We start from the raw sequence: 26,988 nt of genomic DNA, 5'->3' as shown, positions 1-26,988 counted from the left end.
AGCATGCAGCCAGCAGAAAGCAGCCCAGCAGCATGCAGCCAGCAGAAAGCAGCCAGCAGAAAGCAGCCAGCAGCATGCAGCCAGCAGAAGCAGCCAGCCAGCATCCAGAAAGCAGCCAGCAAGCATGCAGCCAGCAGAAAGCAACATGCAGCCAGCAGAAAGCAGCCAGCAGCATGCAGCCAGCAGAAGCAGCCAGCAGCATGCAGCCCCAGAAAGCAGCCAGCAGAAAGCAGCCAGCAGCATGCAGACAGCAGAAAGCAGCATGCAGCTAGCAGGAAGCAGCCAGCAGAAAGCAGCCAGCAGAAAGCAGCCAGCAGAAAGCAGCATGCAGCATGTGTGCAGTTTACAATCAGAGCAATAAAATTGGAACAATAGTTCAGCCACAGACGATTGGGGACAAAATGGTGGACTTTATTTATAGTGCATTTATCAGGCGTGCTTGCTGAACTTTGGAAATTGTTCATACTTTGTCTTCTTCTTATTCTCCTTCCACTGCTACCTGTAGCGCCAAAACCATAAAAGCTACCAACACCAAAACAACTTTAAAACACCAATACTGCCACTGATCAGGTTGATTGAATACAATTATTTGATACTACTTGTACTTTTCACACTACAACCATATTTGCATAAATCCCTATGCATTTCAATGACCATAGACATGAATGGTAAATATTCTGGTCATAACTAGTCTTCAATCATTTTATCTTTTACTGCAGTGGGTGTTAGAGGTTCACTGAGGGGTCAAATGTTTGATGTATTAGAATAATTGATTATGCTTATGTTGTATTAATAGAAGGGGAGGGGTTATAAGACCCTTCCCTCCTTACATTTATAGGGTCCTAGACAACAGATTAACAATATATATACATTATGAGGTTTAATATTGTTCCACAGTCCTTTTCTAGGCTCTCTGCCTCTTATAAAGAAACTGTCTGAGAAATGTGTGACTGTGAAGACAGAACTCTGCAGGGGAGTGTAAGAGATAGGAGACTAGTCAGACATTCCACTATAAATCAACTACTAAGATTTTAGATAACGCTAAAAGCCTTGTTTATATAGTTGTGAAGGCATGGTTTTGGTCTCATGAGTAGAAGGTAATGACGTAGGCAGTGACATCACTAGGGCTGGGCTTCGGGTTTAATAAAATAACATGGGACCTTTTCTTTGATACAGAACTTACTTGGAAACATGCGTAATGTTCCTGTTGTCAACTTGTGTCTGCAATTGCATTAATAAAGATTTTGAATGATTTCATGAAAGATATTGTCATAATGCTAATTTCACCAATGAGCCAATGATTGACAAGGAAACAAATCCCAACATGGGCTAAATCAGAGTCTTTCTTGGTAGTCTTAAACAACTTTACTTTGAAACAAAATTATACACCTCACAGGCATGGTTATTGGCTAAATAAAAAGAAGACACTTGTAACATGTCAGACAAAGTGTTGAAATGTTTTACATTTTTAGTTTGCATCCTAATATTAAACTTGATATACCTGACAGAACACTGAAATATAACAAAACGGTTTAACATAGAAACACCGGATTTTCTGCATCTTCAAAAAAACAATGTTTATTAATTATGAAATTATGAAAAATATAAATAACATTCCACCCATGAGGCCACTAGGTCATTTGACTGCATGAAAGGGCTTCACTAGAAACACCATTCAAACAGACCGGTTTATAATAGTGTGCTTGTATAAAGCTTTTTGATACCATTGATACTAGAACCATTTTAAATGTTCATGAAAGCTCCATAGGCTTGAATGGGAAGTATTTGGATTCGCTAATTCTCTTGAACAGTTACATCTACAAACACCAAACCAATGTTGGCATGTTCAAATTGACTCAACTTAGATTGCTTGTCAAAAGATTGTGATGCTATTTGTACTTTTGAAATATAACCATTTTAAACTAGCATAAACGCTCCATATACTTCTAAGGCAAAATGTGGATTCAACACTGCTCTTGATCCATTTCAGATACTAACACCAACCCAACGTTAACATGTGCAGACTAACTCAACTTACTATGTTTCTCAAACGATTTTTGATACGATTGTACTTTTTGAACGATAACCATATTAAATGTGTTTCAATCTCTATAGGCTTCAAAGCTACAAACACCAACCCAACGTTGAAATGTGGAGACTGATTAAACTAAAATTGATTCAACACAGCTTTTTGCTACCATTCATATTCCATAAACTATAAAGCTTGTTGTATCCCATACATTTTAATGGTGGAATGCAATCTTCAACATTCTAAACTGAAATCACTGCCACAAACATTCAGAATGTTCCAAATTTTGATAGCTTAAAAAACATTCTATGGCTTATGATGATTTAGTACTTACAAACCAGCCCAAAATAGGTCACTATAGCTAACACACAGCCTATGAAAACCCTATTAAATCCTATTTACTACTTCTACCATCACTACTGCCGTCAATACTACTACCACTGATGCATGATTTGAAGTTTCTATAATCTACGAAGAATTTAGCTATAAACTAGAAAAGGACATTTACCGAAGTAAATGTGCATACTTGCTTGTCTTGAAGCACTTATGGTTATGAAATAGTAGTAATAGACACAGCAATGTAATGTATCAATACAAAAAATAAAGTTATGAAGAAATGAGCAAGAATGAAGGAGTTATATCAAAGCAATCGATTAATTAAGTACACTCAATTTTTAACAATGAATAATGCAACTATCTATTTTTTATTTCGCTTTATAAACATAGAAACACAAATAATATCATTCACAGATGTTTATGTAGCACTCTGTCCTACTTTATGAGTGTTGCATCAGCATGCTGTAATCCAGGCTGGTCCATCTATACAGACACATCGAAAGGGTCATACCACATAGCTAGAGAGAGAGAGAGAGAGAGAGAGAGAATCATTAACATATACATGCATAACCTATTTGCACATGAGCATCATAGATGGGAGATCATTTGGGGGCCACTTTGGGGTTCAGAAATTCAACAGTGAGTCAAAACGTTTTCCCCCACCCCTGATCTATATACATATTTTTTGGTATTACAGTAGGTATTGTAAGTACTCATCCCCCTTGGATTTCTTCACATTTTATTGTGTTACAAAGTGGGATTTAAATAGATTTAATTGGACAGTTTATAAAATAATAATAATTAAACACTTCTAAAGTATATTCTAAAATATAATTTTCATTAGAAAGCAAATTACAGACTCCTCTTTCAATCTGTGTATTTCTCCAAAACTCAGTTGTCCTGAATATTGCAGAAGGACCTAAGATCAATGGAGACACTCAAGTTTTTTTAATTCTATATCTCCTTACACATTCACAAAAATAGTAATGGCCTCTGAACCTTCCAGCTGCCTACTGGACCCAATTCCAACTTAACTACCGAAAGAGCTACTTCCTGTGCTTGGCCCTCCTATGTTGAACATAATAAACAGCTCCCTATCCTCCGGATTTGTACCAGACCCACTAAAAGTGGCAGTAAAACGCCTCTCCTGAAAAAGTCAAACCTTGACCTGAAATTAAAAAAAAAACTAAAGACAACTGACATTTACTCCTGAGGTCCTGACCTGTTGCACCCTCTACAACCACTGTGATTATTATTTGACCCTGCTGGTCAGCTATGACCATTTGAACTTATTGAAGAACAATCTGGCCTAAATGGCCATGTACTCTTATAATCCCTACCTGGCCCAGCCAGAAGAGGACTGGCCACCCCTCAGAGCCTGGTTCCTCTCTAGGTTTCTTCCTAGGTTCCTGCCTTTCTAGTGAGTTTTCCCTAGCCACTGTGCTTCTACATCTGCATTGCTGTTGAGGCTGGGTTTCTGTACAAACACCTTGTGACATCTGCTGATTTAAAAAAGGGCTTTACAGTGCATTCGGAAAGTATTCAGAACAATTGACTTTTTCCACATTTTGTTAGGTTACAATCTAATTCTGAAATGGATTAAATAATGTTTTTCCATCATCGATCGACACACAATACCCCGTAATGACAAAAAACAGTTAAAAAAACAAAAACATTTTCAACTGAAATATCTTATTTACATAATTATTCAACCTCCTTGCTATGAGACTCGAAATTGAGCTCAGGTGCTTCATGTTTCCATTGATCATGCTTGAGATGTTTCTACAATGTTATTGGAGGCCACCTGTGGTAAATTCAATTGATTGGACATGATTTGGAAAGGCACACACCTCTCTATATAAGGTCTCACAATTGACAGTGTCAGAGCAAACACCAAGCCACGAGGTCGAAGGAATTGTCTGTAGATCTCCGAAACAAGATTTTGTTGAGGCACAGATCTGGGGAAGGGTACCAAAAAGTGTCTGCATCATTGAAGGTCCCCAAGAACACAGTGGCCTCCATCATTCCTAAATGGGAGAAGTTTGAAACCACCAAGACTCATCCTAGAGCTGGCAAACCGTCCAAACTGAACAATCGGAGGAGAAGGGCCTTGGTCAGGGAGGTGACAAAGAACCAGATAGTCACACCGACAGAGCTCCAGAGTTCCTCTGTGGAGATGGGAGAACCTTCCAGAAGGACAACCATCTCTGCAGCACTTAATCAGGCCTTTATGTTAGAGTGGTCAGACGGAAGCCTCTCCTCAGAAAAAAGCACATGACAGCCTGCTTGGAGTTTGCGAAAAAGGACCCTATAGGTCTCAGACCATGAGAAACAAGATTCTCTGATCTGATGAAACCAAGCTTGAACTCTTTGGCCTGAATGCCAAGCGTCACGTCTGAGGGAAACCTTGCACCATCCCTATCATCCACAGCATAATTGTTAACTTGGCCATGCTTAAAGAGATATGCAGTGTCTCATTTTTTCATTTTAACCATGTACCAATCACTGCCTTTCTTTGAGGCTTTCGAAAAGCTCCCTGGTCTTTGTAATTGAATCTGTAATTCAATACTTGACTGAATGACCTTACAGATGTTGTTCAATGGGGGACAGAGGAAGGAGTAGTCATTCAAAATTAATATCAACAATTATTTCACACAGATTGAGACCATGTAACTTATTATCTGTTACACCAAGTTTTATTTCTGAACTATTTTAGGCTTGCCTAAACAAAGGTGATGAATACTGATGCAACAACAATATTTTAGTCATTTAATTTGTGAAAATTAGTCATTTTCTTTTCACTTTGACATTATGGAGTATTATGTGTAGATCAATGACAAATCACAGTGAAATATTCTGTATTTCAATCCCACTTTGTAACTCAACTAAATGGGATGAGATCCAACGGGTGAATACGTACTTATGATACGCACTGAATATGTCTTACATTTTGTCACATATCATTCATTGGTCCAATGAATATCGAGACACTATTTTTTGTTGTTGAAGATACACATCTTTGCTCTGTCAGAAGAATATTGTAAATACCTGATCAAACATTTTTAATTAAAGGGCACTATTTTAACAAAACAGTTATTCAAAGCACACACTAAGATGACACTGCACCACGTTGAGGGACAAAGTGTTGTCATCATACCCTGCCATTTTGGACTCAGACATACTATCTAACTATTTGAAAATCAAATAAATGATTCTGTAAAACACAGGGCAGAAAAGGCCCTTGGGCAGGAACAATGCAATGCCACTTTGCTCTCAGTCTCTATAATGTAACATCAAACCATGAAAAATGAAAGCATTCAAAATATACCTTGCCAATATTCCATATAAATATCACTGGAGGGAGTTAAATGATTCAGAAAGATTATTAATTTTAAACATAATCTGAAATTCAACCATTACATACAGTGCCTAGTTTACACACCCTGGCACAATTTTCACATTTGGCTGCCTTAAATTTCAATCTTAAAAGGGATTCAACTGGGGTGTTCTTCCACTGATCTAAAAACTATAGAAATGTTCTGAAATGAATACAACAAAAAAGTGCTTTTTGAAAAGGTATTTCCCACCCATTGCTGTGGCACATCTAAATATGTTCAGGTGATAATATTTTCAGAAACAAAATGACACAATTTGTTGAATGAGGTCCATCTGTTTGCAGAAGTAGTAGTTGTCATGATTTAAGAATAACTCATACTGTACATACAACCTCAGAGCCACCAAAGAGCAATGCAAGTATGTATGGGATACATTTAGTTTGGAATAGATCAGGGGAGGTCAAATAAAATATCCCACTGAATATCCCTTTCATCTGTGGATGGTGTATCATATCACCCAGACACTGAAAAAATCTGGCCATCCTTCCTAACTGAGCTGCGGGAGAGAATGGAAACTGCACAGGGATATCACTATGATGCTCAAGATCATTTTACAACAGCCACAGAATGTAATGGCTGAGGTGAAAGAGCTGTGCATGGATCAACAACATTGCAATCACTCCACATTACTGGCCTATATGACAAAGTGAATCATCCATCCTGTTTGCAACAATGCCCATAATACTGCAAGACAACATGGCCAATAAATTCACTTTTTGGCCTAAATGGTAACTTCAGGTTGGGTCTAATCCATTACAACACATCAGAGTGAAACCCTCTGTGTTTTCAAGTATTGTGGTGGCAGCATCTTGTTATGGGTCTGCTTGTCACCAACAGGAAAAAATAAATATGGAAGGAACAAAGTCCAGGTAAAAACTTAGAGGGAAACTCCAGTCTTCTGAAGACCTGGGATAGAGTTTTGTGTAACAGCTGCACAGTTATGCAAATGTGACTGTACAACCTGCAGTATTAAAACAAGCTGTGTAAAACTACATGTGTTATTTCCTAACAGTAAAAAAGTGTGTCAGCGTCAACTCTAATAAAGTGTTAATTTAAGTCGGAATTTGCAACACCCATGGTGTTAGGGACCAACACTCTAGGGGTGTGAGTTTGTGAACACTGAAAGATTTTTGTTTAAAACTATTTCTGTGGGGCACTTAATTTCTAAGAAAGTGTTCAATTGAACAATGTGGGCGTTAAAATTCTGATCTCAAATTTGCTGTGTCAATCGAGTCATCTTTTACTTATTTTTAATTTTTTAATTTATAAAATGGTATTTAAGAATGTGGAGTAAGTTGTGTAGTTCAGTAGGATTTTGCTATACTTAATCCTTTTTTAAATTTTAATTTAAGGCAGCATTATGGGAGAACTGTGCAAAGTGTGTGTAAACTTTCATTAGGAATTATACAGCATATATAAATATGTACACTTCCATTCAAAGTGTGTGTAAACTTTCATTAGGAATTATACAGCATATATAAATATATACACCACCGTTCAAAGTGTGTGCAAACTTTCATTAGGAATTATACAGCATATATAAATATATACACTACCGTTCAAAGTGTGTGTAAACTTTCATTGCGAATTATACAGCATATATAAATATATATACACTACCGTTCAAAAGTTTGGGGTCACTTAGAAATGTTCTTGTTTTTGAAAGAAAGGCACATTCTTTGTCCATTAAAATAACATAAAATTGATCAGAAATACAGTGTAGACATTGTTAATTAATGTTGTAAATGACTATTGTAGCTGGAAACGGCTGATTTTTTTAATGGAATATCTACATAGGCATACAGAGGCCCATTATCAGCAACCATCACTCCTGTGTTCCAAGTTTATCTTTTTAAAAGGCGAATTGATCATTACAAAACCCTTTTGCAATTATGTTAGCACAGCTGGAAACTGTTGTGCTGATTAAAGAAACAATACAACTGGCCTTCTTTGGACTAGTTGAGTATCTGGAGCATCAGCATTTGTGGGTTCTCTTACAGGCTCAAAATGACAAACTTCTTCTGAAACTCGTCAATCTATTCTTGTTCTGAGAAATGAAGGCTAGATATTCCATTAAAAATAATCCGTTTCCAGCTACAACAGTCATTTACAATATTAACAGTGTCTGCACTGTACTTCTGATCCATTTTATGGTATTTTAATGGACAAAAAAAGTGCTTTTCTTTCAAATACAGTGACCTCAAACTTTTGAACGCTAGTCTATATATGTTGTTTTTTAAATGTTGTATTTTTTACTGCATCACCACTACACAAAAACATGACAGACCTGGAAAGTTGAAAGTGCCTGCCTTCAGTCTTTGAGGGATGACAACATGGACATGGAGTACAACTCAAACAACAAAGAACCAGGAGACACACCCATTGGAGACACTGGGAGGAGAACATGGAGACAAAGACACAAAGCGTGGACAACTCTTATTTATAAGGGTCACTACTGGTCTTCTCTTGGTGCATTTAAACAAAACTCTAACAATATGATTGCTCCGCCATAAGAGTGGTTACAGTACGTGGTGTGGTTGTTGAAGCTTCCCTAGTACACACTAAAAACAAATGGTTCTATAGAGTGCCAAATAAAGGTTAGTTTGCTTGTAACTACTGACTAAGTTAGTAAACCATTCACAACTGACCCAAAGCCATGCTTGGGTCTTTCACAATACACCTTCACTAGCGATAGTCATATATAACATGATTTAGCATAACACAACAGATTAACTCAACTGGAATGACTCTCACTCACGGTTGCACAAAAAAAAGTTGTGTCTAAACCATGCCACAAATGATTCTAATGAGCCACCACCACTACATTTAAATGATCACTAAAAGAGGAAAGAACCCTTTTCTGAACTGCAGAGAAGCATTGAAGGGCTCCAAGGGTTCTTTGGGTCAGCATGGTTCCACATAGAGCCATCACCCTTCCCAAACAACCCTTGTTTTGTGTGTACCTACTGTTTTGTGCAATACCACACAAGACATGCCACAAGTGGTCTCTTCACAGTCGCCAAGTCCAGAACAGACTATGGGAGGCACACAGTACTACATAGAGCCAAGACTACATGGAACTCTATTCCACATCAAGTAACTGAAGCAAGCCGTAAAAATAGATTTAAAAAACAAATAAAAATACACCTTATGGAACAGCGGGGACTGTGAAGCAACACAAACATAGGCACAGACACATGCATATACACACACATACGATAACATACACACTATACATACACATCGACTTAGTACTGTAGATATGTGGTAGTGGTGGAGTAGGGGCCTGAGGGCACACAGTGTGTTGTGAAATCTGTGAATGTATTGTAATGTTTTAAAATGGTATAAACTGCCTTAATTTTGCTGGACCCCAGGAAGAGTAGCTGCTGCTTTGGCAGCAGGTAGCGGGGATCCATAATAAATACAAATACTATGGGAACGAATATGTTGTGAGGATATACACATTCTCAGACCACCTATGGAGGGTCAATATGACCATTCACTGAAACAGAAAGATTACAACTAACTTTCCTGTGAGAATACTTTGGGTTTAGAATATTGTGATTTCTGACCCGGTTTGTCAAGTAGAGATGAGATTATCCAATTTACCTCCACCGCCATCACAGCAAGTAGCACGGCAAAAATAATGAGCATATTCTCGTCCAACCACTCTCTAATACTCTCTTTGCACCCCTGTAACAGAGAAGTTAAAGCAATCAGTAAAATACCAGGAAATATCAAACTTCTCAGTTAAGGTAGAGAATGTGCTTAACTCTAAATCATCTTCTTTAAACAAGTCAAAAGGGGTGCTTGGGACCAGAAATAGATCACATACAAATGAAAACAACATACAAGTTTGCTGGCCTTTAAAAAAATGTTGTTATATCAAATGTAACACATTTGAAGTAATGCCATGAGTCAGGACCACTTACTTTTTGATAGATGTCACACATTGTGTAATTTGTAAAAGGCCGGATGTCATTGCAGTCACACATTTCATAAGAATTGGAGGCATTCTGGGTGTTATTGATGGGGTGGTAACAGGAGCAGGGTGCCTCCACCCAGATCTTTGGTCCTGTCCATCCACAACAATGAATCTGCACGGTTGTAAGAGAAGGAGATAATGCTTAATCTAACACTCTTTCAAAGTCTAAGGCGGGATTCAAACCATGCAGACAACTGACCATCGTACTGCACTTGACACAATGCAATCCTGATTCGGACGTAACTTTCCATGGTGGAAATTGCCATTGGTTCGCGCATCAGCTAACCGTACCTGTTCTTAAATGATTTCTTAGATTACAAATGTGTTACATGCCAAATTCAAACATCGATGATCCAACTTCATTATATAAATCACTTCATTCACATGGGAATGAAATCATGCATCAAGTTAGAAGACACCTATGTTGAAGTGGGCTTTGTGGAGGTTTAATTACTGTTACTGTGGTTACACCACCTACACAGCATAAACATTCCACAAGTCAAGTGCAATAGCAATAATCTGTGTGGGTTTGAATCGCGGCCTACATTTAGTTGAACTAGATTCTATCATAGATGACCTCTCAAAATGAATACACACATATCAAGTGTCAGCAGCAACTCAGTTTAAAGTTAAGATTAGTTTGTTGTAGTTTTGATGATATTTAGAGCATGTATAAGGAACTATCCAAACAAACCATGACTCTTAAAGATTTAGGTTGATCCATTCCAATTGATAATCATAGTTAACTGACTGGATGTATTGAGTGTTATTCCAGATGCTCAAAGCACTTTACATTAACGTATGGTGGAAACTCATCTCATCCTTAACCAATGTTTAGCACCCACTACAGTGATGTCTCAGCAGCCATTTTAAGACAGAAAGTGTTAGCTTTCACAGTGGAGAGGTGATAAGGGATTTATGCCAATTAGGAATCAGGGGTTGATTTTGTGGCCATGACAATACGTGGTCAGGTTGGGAATTTAGCCAGGACATGGGGGTTAACACCCCTACTCTTCAATACCTCAGTTCAACATCTCATCCAAAGGACAAGTGACCAAGTGGCAGTGTATAGTACTGCATGTATTACCTCCTGCTGAACGTAGTTCAGAGTCTTCTCCAAGCTCAGATAGTTGGACTCATTCTTGCCAAATGATGCAATGAGATGAAGGACATGCTCTTCGACTTTGCTTTCAAACTAGAACAAAATGTGTGAGAAAGAAATGAGATGCCTTTCAAAAGTCACTCCAACTATTGTGTACTTAACATACCCACTGATATTGACTTACAAGGTCCCCTTTCAACCCATTCACCAGGTAACAAAAGAGGTTTTACTTTCGTGGCACACCCCGAGAAAAACTAGGCTATTGCATACACAGAATGTGACGCTGTGGAATTAGATATAATAGCAGTGTCCCTTTTAGGCAACAATATTATTTTCAAAATCTCCCTACATTGATGATTGTCACATCATTATGAAATGCATATGTATTTGACTTTCTCCTAGCAGTGGCTCAGTAGGTAGAGCAGGGCACTTCCATTGCCAGGGTTGTGGGTTCGTATTCCCACGGGGGATGTATGAGCTTCGGCTAAATTACTCAATTGCAAATGTAAAATGTGGCAAGCGGAGAAAACCGGAAACCTGGTCATAGGGAGACAAATGATTTACCATAGATATATAGCTAGTTCAGGAAGTCATCTTTATTGTCACACATCTTTGAATATCTTTGTAATTCATAAATAAGGGTGAACCAACACAATCTTGAGTGCCAGTCATGTTTTATTAGTTTAAATAGTGTCATTGTTGATTGTGATGTGTAACTATGGTCAAATAACACCAAGGATTGTGTGAATTTAAGCATTGCACATGGCTTGTGTGAAGATAAGTACATATAAGTAAGTGTAGTTACTCAGGTAATATCATAGGTAAATGTCTTACTGAAGTCCTCTGAGTGAAGAGCAGAACCGCTCCCACAATCTGAGCAGCAAGAAGGATGGAGAGCAGGAAGAAATACTGTAAAGATGAGCAATAGTTAGAGTAGATCAATCACTGCCATATTTGTATGTGCTGCTGAATGATTTATTTGTTTGTGTTTTAGGTGTGTGTAACCTACACAAGTTTGGACATACAGTGGGGCAAAAAAAGTATTTAATCAGCCACCAATTGTGCAAGTTCACTTAAAAAGATGAGAGAGGCCTGTCATTTTCATCATAGGTACACGTCAACTAAGACAAAATGAGTGAATAAAATCCAGAAAATCACATTGTAGGATTATTAATGAATTTATTTGCAAATGATGGTGGAAAATAAGTATTTGGTCACCTACAAACAAGCACGATTTCTGGCTCTCACAGACCTGTAACTTCTTATTTAAGAGGTTCCTCTGTTCTCCACTTGTTACCTGTATTAATGGCATCTGTTTGAACTTGTTATCAGTATAAAAGACACCTGCCCACAACCTCAAACAGTCACACTCCAAACTCCACTATGGCCAAGACAAAGAGCTGTCAAAGGACACCAGAAACAAAGTTGTAGACCTGCACCAGGCTGGGAAGACAATAGGTAAGCAGCTTGGTTTGAAGAAATCAACTGTGGGAGCAATTATTAGGAAATGGAAGACATACAAGATCATTGATAATCTCCCTCGATCTGGGGCTTGACGCAAGATCTCACCCCGTGGGGTCAAAATGATCACAAGAATGGTGAGCAAAAATCCCAGAACCACACGGGGGGACCTAGTGAATGACCTGCAGAGAGCTGGGACCAAAGTAACAAAGCCTACCATCAGTAACACACTACGCTGCCAGGGACTCAAATCCTGCAGTGCCAGACGTGTCCCCCTGCTTAAGCCAGTACATGTCCAGGCCCGTCTGAAGTTTGCTAGAGAGCATTTGGATGATCCAGAAGAAGATTGGGAGAATGTCATATGGTCAGATGAAACCAAAATATAACTTTTTGGTAAAAACTCAACTCGTCGTGTTTGGAGGACAAAGAATGCTGAGTTGTATCCAAAGAACACCATACCTACTGTGAAGCATGGGGGTGGAAACATCATGCTTTGGGGCTGTCTTTCTGCAAAGGGACCAGGACGACTGATCCGTGTAAATGAAAGAATGAATGGGGCCATGTATCATGAGATTTTGAGTGAAAACCTCCTTCCATCAGCAAGGGCATTGAAGATGAAATGTGGCTGGGTCTTTCAGTATGACAATGATCCCAAACACACCGCCCAGGCAATGAAGGAGTGGCTTCGTAAGAAGCATTTCAAGGTCCTGGAGTGGCCTAGCCAGTCTCCAGATCTCAACCCCATAGAAAATCTTTGGAGGGATTGAAAGTCTGTGTTGCCCAGCAACAGCCCCAAAACATCACTGCTCTAGAGGAGATCTGCATGGAGGAATGGGCCAAAATACCAGCAACAGTGTGTGAAAACCTTGTGAAGACTTACAGAAACGTTTGACCGCTGTCATTGCCAACAAAGGGTATATAACAAAGTACTGAGATAAACTTTTGTTATTGACCAAATACTTATTTTTCAACCATAATTTGCAAATAAATAAATAAAAAATCCTACAATGTGATTTTCTGGATATTTCTTCTCATTTTGTCTGTCATAGTTGAAGTGTACCTATGATGAAAATTACAGGCCTCTCTCATCTTTTTAAGTGGGAGAACTTGCACAATTGGTGGCTGACTAAATACTTATTTGCCCCACTGTATGTCTGTAAAAGCCCAGTGTATATTTTCTTAAATCACTGACCACAATGGGCGCTTATTGGAGCCAGGCGTCTATTTGAGCCAGCTGTTTATTTCCTTAATCCACACAGCTTTTGCTTATTTGTATAGTTTGTTTAATTCCAGCATTCACTTCCTGCATCTTAGTACATTTCTTCATTTCCTGCACTAATGTGTTATCCTTTACTCACAATGTTTTGTTTATTTTGTCTTAGTATGCCTCTATTTTGGATTAAAATTTACTTTTACTTCGCAGAATAATTATTCTCCTCTTTGACTGTCCAATTTTTTTCCAATTTCTGGGTGCATGTACTCCCAAACTTTTTTTGTGCTTCCCAGTTAGCTAGCATTTCTCTCCTGATTACAGCCAATGGCTAGCAGTTTCTTACTGGCAATAAAAACATATTTTTTTAGGCATTACTGAATTATTTAATATAACAAATCAAGAATTAACCATCATAAACAATTGATGGTAATTCATGGTAACCTCCTAAATAATTAATTTAGACCTGGTGTTTCTTTGAAACAGGCATTTTATTTGCTGAAATGTGTGCTATTACCCGGCTATTAAATGGGACAGGTGATACTTGAGACTCAGCGTTTAAGTTTTACATTAGCAGAACAATAAACCAGGTTCCAACCAACCTTTTTATGTGAGTAAAGTACATTTCGGATAAAAAATGTCACGACAGGCCTGATGGAAACAGACAATTTGTCAGTAAATTTCCAAATGTCTACAAAACGCTTTTATGGGCAAATATTGATATATCACATCATATGGAAGTAAACTTGGAGTCACATGATATGTTGTGTGGTCTTCCCACTACGACTCGGGAAACCATGAACATTATTAGGCTACAGATGAAATACGTTATGATGAACTTCACAGCGTGGTGAAGTACACGGTGATGAGCTTGATGCTCCTTTGCAATAAATATTGACAGTCTTATTCTGGTGACATGATAATCGATTCCGTTCTGTTTGACAAATACAAATAATTGTACTTTTTCGTCCATAAAAAAAGTGGGTTCCTCAAGGTTTCTCTAGGTAGGGCGGTGGTTCTATGTGGAACCATAACAACTCAAAGCACTCTTTGGGCTATTGAATGGTTCTTTACAGTTCAGAAAAAGGTTCTTTGCTCTTTTGGTAATGTTAAAAATTTAGGGGAGGTAGCTCATTAGAATATTTTGGAGCCTGGCTTGTGCACAGCTCTTTTGTGCAACCGTGAGTGAGTCATTTCAGTTTATCAAATGTGTTGTTTATGCCATTACATATTATATATGAATATTGCCAGTGACAATGTTTTGTAAAAGATTCCAGTAGGGCCTTGTATCCATTGACTAAATTAGTCAGTGGTTCTCCATTCTGTCCTTGGGGACCCCCAGCTGTTCCAGATGTAGCTCACTTGATTCAACTTGACAATTAACACAGATGACATTTCAACAATATAATAAGGTTGACCAGAAAAAAACCCTGTATGGTTTTTAAAGATGATCTACAAAGAACCTTTCAGATTGAGAACGGTTCTCTATAGAACCTTTATGATCCTGAGTGGGCACATTTCAAATCAAATTTGATTAGTTACATGCGCTGAATACAACAGGTGTAGCCCTTACATCAAAATGCTTACTTACGAGCCCCTAACCAACAGTGCAATCCCCCCTCACTCAAAAATATGGATAAGAATAAGAGATAAAAGTAACAAGTAATAAAAGAGCAGCAGTAAAAAATAACAATATATACATGGGGGTGCCGGTACAGAGTCAATGTGGGGGATTATGTTAGTGTGTTGGTGATGTGGATACCAAGGAACTTAAAGCTCTCAACCTGCTCCACTGCAGCCCAGTCGATGAGAATGGGGGCGTGCTCGGTCCTCTTTTTCCTGTAGTCCACAATCATCTGTTTTGTCTTGATCACGTTGAGGGAGAGGTTGTTGTCCTGGCACCACACAGCCAGTTCTCTGATCTCCTCCCTATAGACCGTCTCGTTGTTGTCGGTGATCAGGCCTAAAACTGTTGTGTCATCAGCAAATTTAACGATAGTGTTGGGGTCGTGCCTGCCAGGGATGAGCACGCACCCCTGAGGGGCCTCTGGGTTGAGGATCAGCTGGGCGAATGTGTGGTTACTTACCCTTACCTCCTGGGAACGGCCCGTCAGGAAGTCCAGGATCCAGTTGCAGAGGAAGGTGTTTAGTCCCAGGGTCCTTAGCCTATTGATGAGCTTTCAGGGCACTATGGTGTTGAACGCTGAGCAGTAGTCAATGAACATAATTCTCACATAGGTGTTCCTTTTGTCCAGGTGGGAAAGGGCAGAGTGGAGTGCAATAGAGATTGCATCCTCAGTGGATCTGTTGGGGCGGTATGCAAATTGGAGTGGGTCTTGCGTTTCTGGGATGATGGTGTTGATGTGAGCCATGGCCAGACTTTCAAAGCACTTCATGGCTACAGACGTGAGTGCTACGGGTCGGTAGTCATTTAGGCAGGTTACCTTAGTGTTGTTGGTTACATGCACTATGGTGGTCTGCTTAAAACATGTTGGTATTACAGACTCGGACAGGGAGAGTTTGAAAATGTCAGTGAAGACACTTGTCAGTTGGTCAGCGCATGCTCACAGTACACGTCCTGTTAATCGTCTGGCCCTGTGGCCTTGTGAACGTTGACCTGTCTAATGGTCTCACTCACATCGGCTGCAGAGAGCGTGATCACACTGTCTTCCGGTTCAGATGGTGTCTCATGCATGTTTCAGTGTTATTTGCCTCGAAGTGAGCTTAGTTTAGCTCATCTGGTAGGCTTGTGTCACTGGGTAGCTCTTGGCTGTGCTTCCCTTTGTGGTCTGTAATGGTTTGCAAGCCCTGCTACATCTGACGAGCGTCAGAGCCGGTGTAGTGCGACTTGATCTTAGTCCTGTATTGATGCTTTGCCTGTTTGATGGTTCATCGAAGGGCATAGCGGGATTTCTTATCAGCCTCTGGGTTAGAGTCCAGCTCCTTGAAAGCGGCAGTTCTAGCCTTTAGCTCAGTGCGGATGCTGCCTGTAATCCATGGCTTCTGGTTGGGGTACGTAAGTACGGTCACTGTGAGGACGACGTCATCGATGCACTTATTGATGAAGCCAATGACAGACGTGGTGTACTCCTCAATGCCATTGGAGGAATCCCAGAACATATTCCAGTCTGTGCTCGCAAAACAGTCCTGTAGCTTAGCATCTGCTTCATCTGACCACTTTTTAATTGATCTAATTACTGGTGCTTCCTGCTTTAATTTTTGCTTGTAAGCAGGAATCAGGAGGATGGAGTTATGGTCAGATTCTCCAAATGGAGAGTGAGGGAGAGCTTTGTATGCTTCTCTGTGTGTGGAGTATAGGTGGTCCAGAGTTTTTGGTTGCACATTTAACATGTTGATAGAAATTTTCTAAAACTGATTTAAGTGACCCTGCATTAAAGTCCCCGGCTACTAGGAGCGCCGCCTCTGGGTGAACGTTTTCTTGTTTTCTTATGGCGGAATTCAATGCTATCTTAGTGCCAACCTCTGACTGAGGTTTTATGTAAACACCTACGAAAAATACAGATGAGAACTCTCTCAGTAGGAAGTGTGGTTTACAGCTTATCATGATATACTCAACCTCAGGCAAGCAATAGCTAGAGACTTCCTTAGATATAATGCACCAGCTGTTATTTACAAAAATACTAGTCTGTCTCCCCTTGTCTTACCAGACACCACTGTTCTATCCTGGCGGTACATCGTATAACCAGCCAGCTGTGTGTTGATATTGTCGTTGTTCAGCCACAACTCCGTAAAGCATAAGATGTTACAGTTTTTAATGTCCCGTTGGTAGTTTAAGCTTCCCCGTAACTCGTTGATTTTATTGCCCAAAGATTGCATGTTTGTTAGCAGAATTGAGGGAAGTGGGGGTTTATTCGATCGCCTCCGACTTCTCAGAAGGCAGCCTGCTCTCCGGCCTCTCTTTCTCCACCTCCTCTTCACGCAGATTACGGGGGTTGGGGTCTGTTCCCTAGGGAGCCGTATATTCTCTGCCTCGGGCTCGTCAGAGTCGTGAAAGAAGAAAAAGGATTCTGATAGTCCGTGGTGAGGAATTGCAGTCCTGATGTCTAGAAATTATTTTCGGTCATAAGAGACGATAGCAGCAACATTATGTACAAAATTAGTAAATAAATAAGTTACAAACAACGCAAATAAACAAACAAAAAAATACAATCGATTGGGGGCATGTAAAAAGTCTGCCTTCTGCTCCGATGCCATCTTACATTTGCTATATAACGTTAAATGTTTTGTGACAAAACCATTAGTACAGTTGAAAATGCGAAGCAAACCCATATTTAACTTGCATTTTTTAGTTAAATTTAACCACAAAAGTTATTTTTACGTGCAAAACGTCCTCACGCACAGCCGTTTACCCACAACAAGTCAATTTGATGGAAACATCTCATAACACAACAAAAACTGGAAAAAGTCAAGGGATGTGAATCATTTCCGACGGTAGGAGTGAATGGATAGGGTTTATAAAAATCATTAGGGCAAGTGTTTCATCAGCATTCTGTAAAATGTCAATTCTACAAATGTCACGACAGGCCTGATGATAACAGCAAATATTGATGTACAGTGCTTTAAGAAATTATTCAGACCCCTTCCCTTTTCCACATTTTGTTACGTTACAGCCTTATTCTAGAATGGATTAAATACATTTTGCCTTCTCAATCTACCCACAATACCCGTAATTGTCACGAATCCTGACGAAGATGGTGCCTCTTCCTGTTCGGGTGGCGCTCGTCGTCGTCGGCCTACTAGCTGCCATCGATTCCCTTTCCTTTTGTTTCTGTTAGTTGAGTCTAATTGGTTACACCTGTTTTGAGTTTAGTTTTGTTTGTAGGCTATTTAAAGGCACTAGGCCCGCTGGGTATTGTGCGGGCTTGTTCTCTGTTTATTGGTGTTGGTTGATTAGTGTGATCTCTATTTTCCCGGGACAGTTTTAATCCTGTTTATTTGGACGGGTTGTTTCATGCGCCCTTGTGTTTTTGCATGTCTGTTTTTCTGCTGTCATTGGAAAAAAAGATCCACGTACGGAATTACCTGCTCTCTACCCTCGACTCCTCCACCCACCATTCATAGAAGTCATAACAGTAATGACAAAGTGGAAACAGGTTTTCAGATTTTTTTGTGTGCAAATGTATATATAAAAACAGAAATACCTAATTACATAAATATTCAGACTCTTTGCTATGAAATTGAGCTCAAGTGCATCCTGTTTCCATTGATCGTCCTTGAGATGTTTCTACAACTAGATTATAGTCCACCTGTGGTAAATTCAATTGATTGGAAATGATTTGGAAAGGCACACACCTGTCTATATAAGTTTCCACAGATGACAGTGCATGTCAGAACAACCAGCAAGCTATGAAGTCAAAGGAATTATCCATAAAGCACCAAGATATGATTGGGTTGAGGCTCAGATCTGGGGAAGTATACCAAAACATGTATGGAAAGTCCCCAAGAACAGTGGCCTCCATCATTCTTAAATGGAAGAAGTCTGGAACCACCAAGAGGAATCGGGGAAGAAGGGCCTCGATCAGGGAGGTGACCAAGAATCTGATGGTCACTCTGACAGTTCCTCTGTGGAGATGGGAGAACCTTCCAGAAGGACAAACATCTCTGCAGCCCTCCACCAATCAGGCCTTCATGGTAGAGTGGCCAAACAGAAGCCACTTTTCAGTAAAAGGCACATGACAACCTGCTTGGAGTTTTCAAAAAGTCTCCTAAAGGACTCAGACCATGAGACAGGATTCTCTGATCTAATGAAACCAAGATTGAACTCTTTGGCCTGAAACGTGGCACCATTCCTACGCATGGTGGGGGCAGCATAATGCTGTGGGTATATTTTTCAACAGAAGGGACTGGGAGACTAGTCAGGATCGAATGAAAGCTGAACAGAGAAAAGTACAGAGAGTTCCTGTTATGTACTTGAGTGAAGACCCAAAAGCGGTTTTAACAGAAAACAGAGTTCTTTAATGAAAAACAGGAATGGCATAAATCCTCTTCCAACGTTGACAATGGAACAAAAGAACGTAGTATAGTGCAGGATGCACCTGCCAGGCAGACTCCGACAGGATAGGACAAGGTGGAAGCAAACGAGACGACAGCTTGCTTCTGGCATCAAAAACACAAACAAGAATCAGACACTGAAAGTAGCAGGAACAGAGAGAGAAATAGAGACCTAATCAGAGGGGGAAGAGAGAACAGGTGTGAAAGAGTGAATGAGCTAGTTAGGGGAGATGTAGAACAGCTGAAGAATGAGAGACAGAGAAGGTAACCTAAAAAGACCAGCAGAGAGAGACAGAGTGAAGAGAAAGGACAGGAACAGACATAACAAGACATGACAGTTCCTTGATGAAAACATACTTCAGAGTGCTCAGGACTTTAGACTGGGTCAACGGTTCACCTTCCAACAAGACAACGAGCCTAAGCACACAGCCAAGATAAAACAGGAGTAACTTTGAGTCTTTGAATGTCCTTGAGTGGCCCAGCCAGAGCCCAGACTTGAACCCGATCAAACGTTTCTGGATAGACCTGAAAATAGCTGTGCAGCGACGCTCCCCATCCAACCTGACAGAGCTAAGGAGGATCTGCAGAGAAGAATGGGAGAAACTCCCCAAATACAGGTGTACCAAGCTTGTAGCGTCATACCCAAGAAGACTTGAGGCTGTAATCGCTGCCAAAGGTGCTTCAACAAAATACTGAGTAAAGGGTCTGAATACTTATGATATTTAAGTTTTTTATTTTTAGAGTTTTGCAAATATTTCTAAAAACCAGCTTTTGCTTGTCATTATGTGTAAGTTGATGCGGGGAAAACCAATTAAATCAATTTTAGAATAAGGTAACGTAACAAAAAGTGGAAAAAGTCAAGGGGTCTGAATACTTTCCAAATGCACTATAATAACCATCATATCGAAGTATGTTGTGTTGTCCTCGCACTACGACTCGGGAAAGCGTACAGTTTATTAGGCTACAAATGAAATAATTTATGATGAACTTCACAGGGTGGTGAAAGTACACGGTGATGATATTGATGCTCCTTTACAATAATTATTGATGGTTTTAGTTTGGTGACATGATAATCGATACTTGGCTGCCCTTTGACAAATGTAAAAAAATCTCACTCTTTCGTCCATAATAATCTTGTCATGTATACACAAAATTATTTTTTACAAATGAAATCAGAGCTTGTCAGCTGTTTTGAATGATTTCTTACCATTCCTAACATGCATTTCACCTCCTTCAATGCACCCAGACACCCAATGAAGCCCAACGACATCGTAGCACTTCCACCAATGACCAGAAAATAGGAGAAGACAGGAAAAGACATATAGGGAGGGGCAGGCACTGTAAAAAGAGGAAATAACATAATTTGAGATACTTGTTGCTCATACTGGTATGGGTTGCCAGCAGTAATAGCTGTACGGTGCACTCAACTTTGAAATAAGAATTGGACCAGTGTCGAACCAATGCATAATCATGTCTCAATTTGAAAACAAATCTGGAGTTAAAGTAGACCTATTATTTTACTAGTTTGTGAATATAATGTGTAGCAGGCTGTCTGTTTTGAATGAATAAACTCATCTTTCTTAATATAAATACCAAAAAAGCATGTTTTGGAGGGACATCAGGAATGAAACACTGTGATTTTGTTCATGAGATCCAAAAGTGAATCAGAAAGACAATTCCTAGTGTATGAAAAAGGACTATCTCAGGGAATGTTATTCCTATATTACTACAAATACATCATTGTATTTAAGGATATTTGTGTGTGGAAATATTACATTATGTAATATTCATATTGTCATTCATTGTAAGGAGTGGTTGATGAAAACAGAAACTCACTGAAGAAGCTTGTCTCAGCAAGGACTATCCATATCCCAAGTGACAGAAGGAGGGCGCCCACACACTGGTGGGAGGGTGATATCTTATTGCATTGCACAATAAATACATCTCTCAACTAAGAATTCATTTCACCTATCAATAGATATTTCGACAGACTTCAAGCAAGTTCAATCAACCTGCAAATATACAGAGTGTACTTTTATCAAGTGAATTTGGGCAACAGTTAGCACCATTCTTATGTCTAGCAGGAGAAACATTTAAATAAGTGAATGATCAAACTTACAGCAAAAAGGAGATTGAAAAGGAATAGGAAATATTTGATGAGATCAATACAGCCTTGGGATGCCATTCTGTTTCTGAAAAATAAGAAACACAATCACAGTCATTATGGAGTTGTTCACTGCTTTGTTATTTGAATGGTCGTTTGGACTGCGTTTCTGCTTCCGACACAGCCTTAACATTCTACAAGTCGAGTGCAGTGTAATGTTGGTCCTCTACGTTTGTTTGAATCCTTGCCAGTGTGGTTTCAAAGGTTGGTGGTCAATGGGTGGAAAATCAATGCTCTCTGTTATTAGTAATAGACCAGCGCGGGTGTGTGGCTGAGGGTTAACACCAACACCTCTGGACCACATGTTGTACTCGCTTCAGAGAGACATGGGTTTGCTTCTCGAGCCAACATTTCCATTCTGCCTCCATCTTTCTACCCCTCTCCTTCCTTCTGTCTAGATAAAATACGAAAGGGATTTTTTTTTTAAACCAGGGGTGTCATATACCCTTCTCCTAGGTGATACAACCCAACATATTATATTACCCTCAAAGGTGATTAATTATTTAGTCACCTTCATACAGCTCTCCAACACTAACTTAATGTCAATGTAGACAAGACGTTATTACTTTCATAATACGTTTATAAATAGCTGTTTTTAGCAATTGTTGTTTTCCTAAATATTTTCCAGCTTGCAATATTACACAACAATTAACCACATCTTTCTGTTTGAAGCTGAATACAAGTCCCATCTTCAGTGTGAAGCCTTTGTTGGTTTTGTCATTTGTCATTTGTAAGCTTCCATGATTAGTTTACCAAAGAATGTCTGCATATAAAGCATTTAAAATCCTACAGTATCACATATATCTTGATTTGCCCTCAAGATATCCATCTCTTTGATATTAAATTAACTGCTCATTTCTAAACTTGAAATACACATTCTTTTCTTACCTGTAATGAGAAGTAACAATGAACCGATAAAAGCAGAAATGGGTTTTGAGCGAGACGGTACAGGAAAAAATAGGGTGGTTACACAGATACAAATAGAACATGCAAATGAACTGTCACAGCTGAGCAAATATTACAAACCATATATTTTCACTTTCCTCCAAGATGTTTTTTCAGTTGGTTTTTAATATCCCATATTCAATAGGTTAAATTTGCCTTGAATTTTTGTTTGACCAGCGTAAGTACACTCGCTGTAACCAATCTACCTGCTTAATTAAAAATGAATGAAACCAGGAAGAGGAAAAAGGGTAGCTTATATTTTTTTGTCAACCACAATCTAAACTACTTCATATGACTTAACTAATTAGATATAATTAGTTATGACATTTCCCAGAGCACCGGTTTGGTCCTGTTGTAGCAACCTTTGAGAAAGTCCTTGTGGTAATTGTAGGCTTGATTTTCCTTAAATTCCTGAATCATTACTATTTAGAAGACTTTACAATGTGGTTAAAAACATTTCTGAGTATGAACAGTGTGCTGAAACAAACAATTAGGAACATTTTGCATTTTATTTGGGTACATTTAGTTAACAATAGTGTTCATGGTGAAAAATGTCTGAAGTGAATGTGCAGTCATTTTTACTAACAACTGATATGAGATGGTGTGGCTAACCAGGCAGTCAAAGCATTAATAACTCAAAATAACTTTGTATTCAGATCCAATCTGTTTTTACCACTCTCAGCATCAACCACTCTCAATGTTGAGAGCTATCAAATGAACTATGTTCAGGTTTAGCCTACACTACCGGTCCAAAGTTTCAGAAGTTTCACCTACTCATTCAAGGGGTTTTCTTTATTTGTACTATTGCCTATATTGTAGAATAATTGTGAAGACATCCAAACTATGAAATAACACATATGGAATCATGTAGTAACCACAAATGTGTTAAACAAATCCAAATATATTTTATATTTGAGATTCTTCAAATAGCCACCCTTTGCCTTGATGAAAGCTTTGCAGACTTTTGGGATTCTCTCAACCAGCTTCATGAGGTAGTCACCTGGAATGCATTTAAATTAACAGGTGTGCCTTCTTAAAAGTTAATTTGTGGAATTTATTTCCTTCTTAATGTGTATGAGCCAATCAGTTGTGTTGTGACAAGGTGTGTGTGTGTGTGGGGGGGGGCAAGAACAGGCAAGAACAGCTCAAATAAACAAAGAGAAACGACAGTCCATCATCATGTTAAGACATGAAGGTCAGTCAATCTGTAAAATTTCAAGAACTTATAAAGTTTCTACAAGTGCAGTCACAAAATCCATCAAGCGTTTATGATCAAACTGGCTCTCATGAGGACCGCCACAGAAATGGAAGACCCAGAGTTACCTCTGCTGAAGAGGATAACTTCATTAGAGTTATCAGCCTCAGAAATTGCAGCCCAAATAAATGCTTCAGAGTTCAAGTAACAGACACATCTCAACATCAACTGTTCAGGGGAGACTATGTGAATCAGGCCTTCATGGTTAAATTGCTGCAAAGAAACCACTACTAAAGGACACCAATAAAAAGAAGAGACTTGTTTGGGCTAAAAAACACAAGCAATGGACATTAGATTGTCTGTGATTTATTTAGAATTTAAGAGACACTTAACCAGCATGGCTACCACAGAATTCTGCAACATTCTGCAGCCATCCCATCTGGTTTGGGCTTAGTGGGACTATAATTTGTTTTTTAACAGGACAATAACCCAACACACCTCCAGGCTGTGTAAGGGCTATTTGACCAAAAAGGAGAGTGATGGAGTGCTGCATCAGATGACCTGGCTTCCACAATCCCCTGACCTCAACCAAATTGAAATGGTTTTGCATGAGTCGGACCGCAGAGTGAAGGAAAAGCAGCCAACAAGTGCTCAGTGTAAGTGGGAACTCCTTCAAGACTGTTGGAAAAGTATTCCAGGTGAAGCTGGTTGAGAGAATGCCAAGAGTGTGCAAAGCTGTCATCAAGGCAAAGGGTGGCTATTTAAAGAATCTCAAATGTAAAATATATTTTGATTTGTGTAACACTTTTTTGGTTACTACATGATTCCATATGTGTTATTTCATAGTTTTGATGTCTTCACTATTATTCTAGAATGTAGAAAATAGTACAAATAAAGAACCCCTTGAATGACTAGGTGTTCTAAAACGTTTAACCGGTAGTGTAAGTGAATAATTATCAATCTTAAACATTCACATGATTTTCCATTTGTGCCCTGGACTGTGTGCCTGAGACGGTTAAGTACAAATAGAGCAACACAGAACATTTTAGTGTCTCACTTACCCAGGTCAACTCCAAAGGCATAAGAGTGGGAGGAAGAGATTGGCTAAAGAAATACAATGCATTTAGTGTGGGCACAACTGGTGGCTTGGGTAAACCCTTTCTCTTAATCAAAGTTATGAATTCACTTCAGTCATTCACCTCTATCCGGTTTCAATCCGTTTTCAGTAGCAGGTCAAACTTGAAGCCCTTCAGCTTTGTTCTATTTCTGTGCAAGGTTTTTTTGTGTTTAGTTATTAGCCTAACTGATCTTAGTGGTCTGACGCTAATGGCTAGCAGGAGGTGGATGAAATTACACCATAATTATATCTAGGCCATTAGATACATCAACGGAGCAATGCTAATGGATTTTGTCCTGTTATGGAATATGTGGTGTTTAACAGAGTGGGGGCTTGCTTGTACAAGCTCTCAATTGCAAACGTAATAAACAGGGCTCTCTTCTAAAACGACTCCAGCTAGCCCTTGTTATTGCCTTATTGGCCAGTTTTGGTTCTCAAGACATTTTTTGAACGTTGATGCAGATGTTCGATTTCTGAAGAACATACACCTGAAAGTTATAGGTGTCCATAAAAATATAAACATATAAAGAGACATATAAAGAAACCTCAAGTTGGACAATTTTTGTGTGTTCTGAGAACGTGTTAATTAGGGTTTAATATTTCCCGGGGCCCAAATCCACAAAGCGTCTCAGAAAAGGTCCTAGGAATCCTGTTAAACTTTGTTTTCAGAGAAGAAGAAAAACTCAGCTGAGAGTAGGCTTTAGGATGATGTGAAGACACTGCTCAGTCAAACTGAGCCAGGACAAAAATCTTTATCTCAGCTGGTAATCAAGAGGTACCGCAAAGGAAAGATAGTGATGACGCTCATTACCGTTGTTTAAAATCTTGGAGAATAACTAGGGATGTGCCGAGAAGTCGGACAAAACCAGTAGGTAACGGATATGGTCTATTTTCCTGATACGATTATGCCTGTCTGTAAAGAGAAGGGTGGGCTGTACGTTGGTCCTGTTACTTTGACTGTTTAGAGCGAAGCCGTATTTCTCTGTCACCCTGGCTCTTTTTTTCTTCGCTTCGGCTTCGCTCTACTAGACCACTTCTCCTCCAATATTTGGGTCTGATCATTTAGATATGAAATATGCTTCTTCATTTTTTTTACACCAGTTCAATTTAAAGAGTACTCAGATCGGTTCTTTTAAAGAGGACTAAATGTGAGAACACCCGAAGTGACAAAAACACATGCCTCCGCACGCTGCTCATAATCTGCAGTTTTGTTTGGTCTATAAAAGTGCAGGGAGGTAGGTATTTCTCCAACTTCTACTTACTTATATAAAAACACTTCCGTGTTTTCCGATCATGAGTATTATCCGATCCGACTATCAACTGTCAATTTACGGATACAATAATGAATACGAGTATTGACAGGTCGGCATACCCCTAGGATTAACCAATCGTGATGCGACATCGCCTGCTGTGAAATCTGTAGCAGCTTCAGACCTCCACGGTGAATGCGACTGTACATCAAATGTTGCGATTGTAAAACATTTCATATCACTTTTCCCTGATACGGTCACTTTGCCTACTCTTAATTCTTGCCTAATGGCATTAATAACATTAGATTTTTTACCAATTCAGTAGCCTAGAGGTTTTATAATAGTACTCTTTTCTCAACACGTACACTACCGGTCATAAGTTTTAAAACACCTACTCATTCAAGGGTTTTCTTTATTTTTACTATTTTCTACATTGTAGAATAATAGTGAAGACATCAAAACTATGAAATAACACACATGGAATCATGTAGTAACCAGGAAAGTGTTACACAAATCGAAATATATTTTCGAAACTATGAAATAACACATATTTTGATTTGTCTAAAACTTTTGACCGGTAAAGTATGTCACTCCCGTTCAACAACTCTAAATCGCTTTGGCATGGTAGGCATCAGGTCACTTGCCAATAATGTTGCATAAAGCGTTTGAAAGGTCTATAATTTTCGTCGAACACAATCAAAGGACCTAAAGCAGGCCACATTCAGTCTTCCCCAAGGCCACACAACATTTGTATTATATTTCCCAGACACGGGGGGAGCAGAGGATA

At 39.2% G+C, this 26,988-nt stretch overlaps 1 protein-coding gene across 1 annotated transcript; it reads right to left on the bottom strand.

Annotated features, from left to right (window-relative positions):
• Positions 1 to 1,350: 1,350 nt before the first annotated feature.
• cd37 (CD37 molecule) lies at positions 1,351 to 22,621 on the bottom strand. The gene is made up of 9 exons (XM_064952923.1): positions 22,583 to 22,621; positions 21,650 to 21,722; positions 21,367 to 21,430; positions 20,738 to 20,868; positions 11,682 to 11,756; positions 10,833 to 10,940; positions 9,693 to 9,857; positions 9,370 to 9,453; positions 1,351 to 2,883 (listed from the first exon to the last, which is right to left on the bottom strand). Exons 2-9 carry the CDS (start codon positions 21,713 to 21,715, stop codon positions 2,806 to 2,808), a joined length of 771 nt encoding a protein of 256 aa, XP_064808995.1. The 5' UTR covers positions 21,716 to 21,722; positions 22,583 to 22,621; the 3' UTR covers positions 1,351 to 2,805.
• Positions 22,622 to 26,988: the final 4,367 nt, after the last annotated feature.

This window comes from Oncorhynchus masou, chromosome 31 (genome assembly GCF_036934945.1).
Source record: "Oncorhynchus masou masou isolate Uvic2021 chromosome 31, UVic_Omas_1.1, whole genome shotgun sequence".
In the NCBI taxonomy this organism is placed as follows: domain Eukaryota; kingdom Metazoa; phylum Chordata; class Actinopteri; order Salmoniformes; family Salmonidae; genus Oncorhynchus; species Oncorhynchus masou.
The sequence above is the reverse complement of the archived record's forward strand: the minus strand, read 5'-3'. Positions and strand labels throughout refer to the sequence as shown.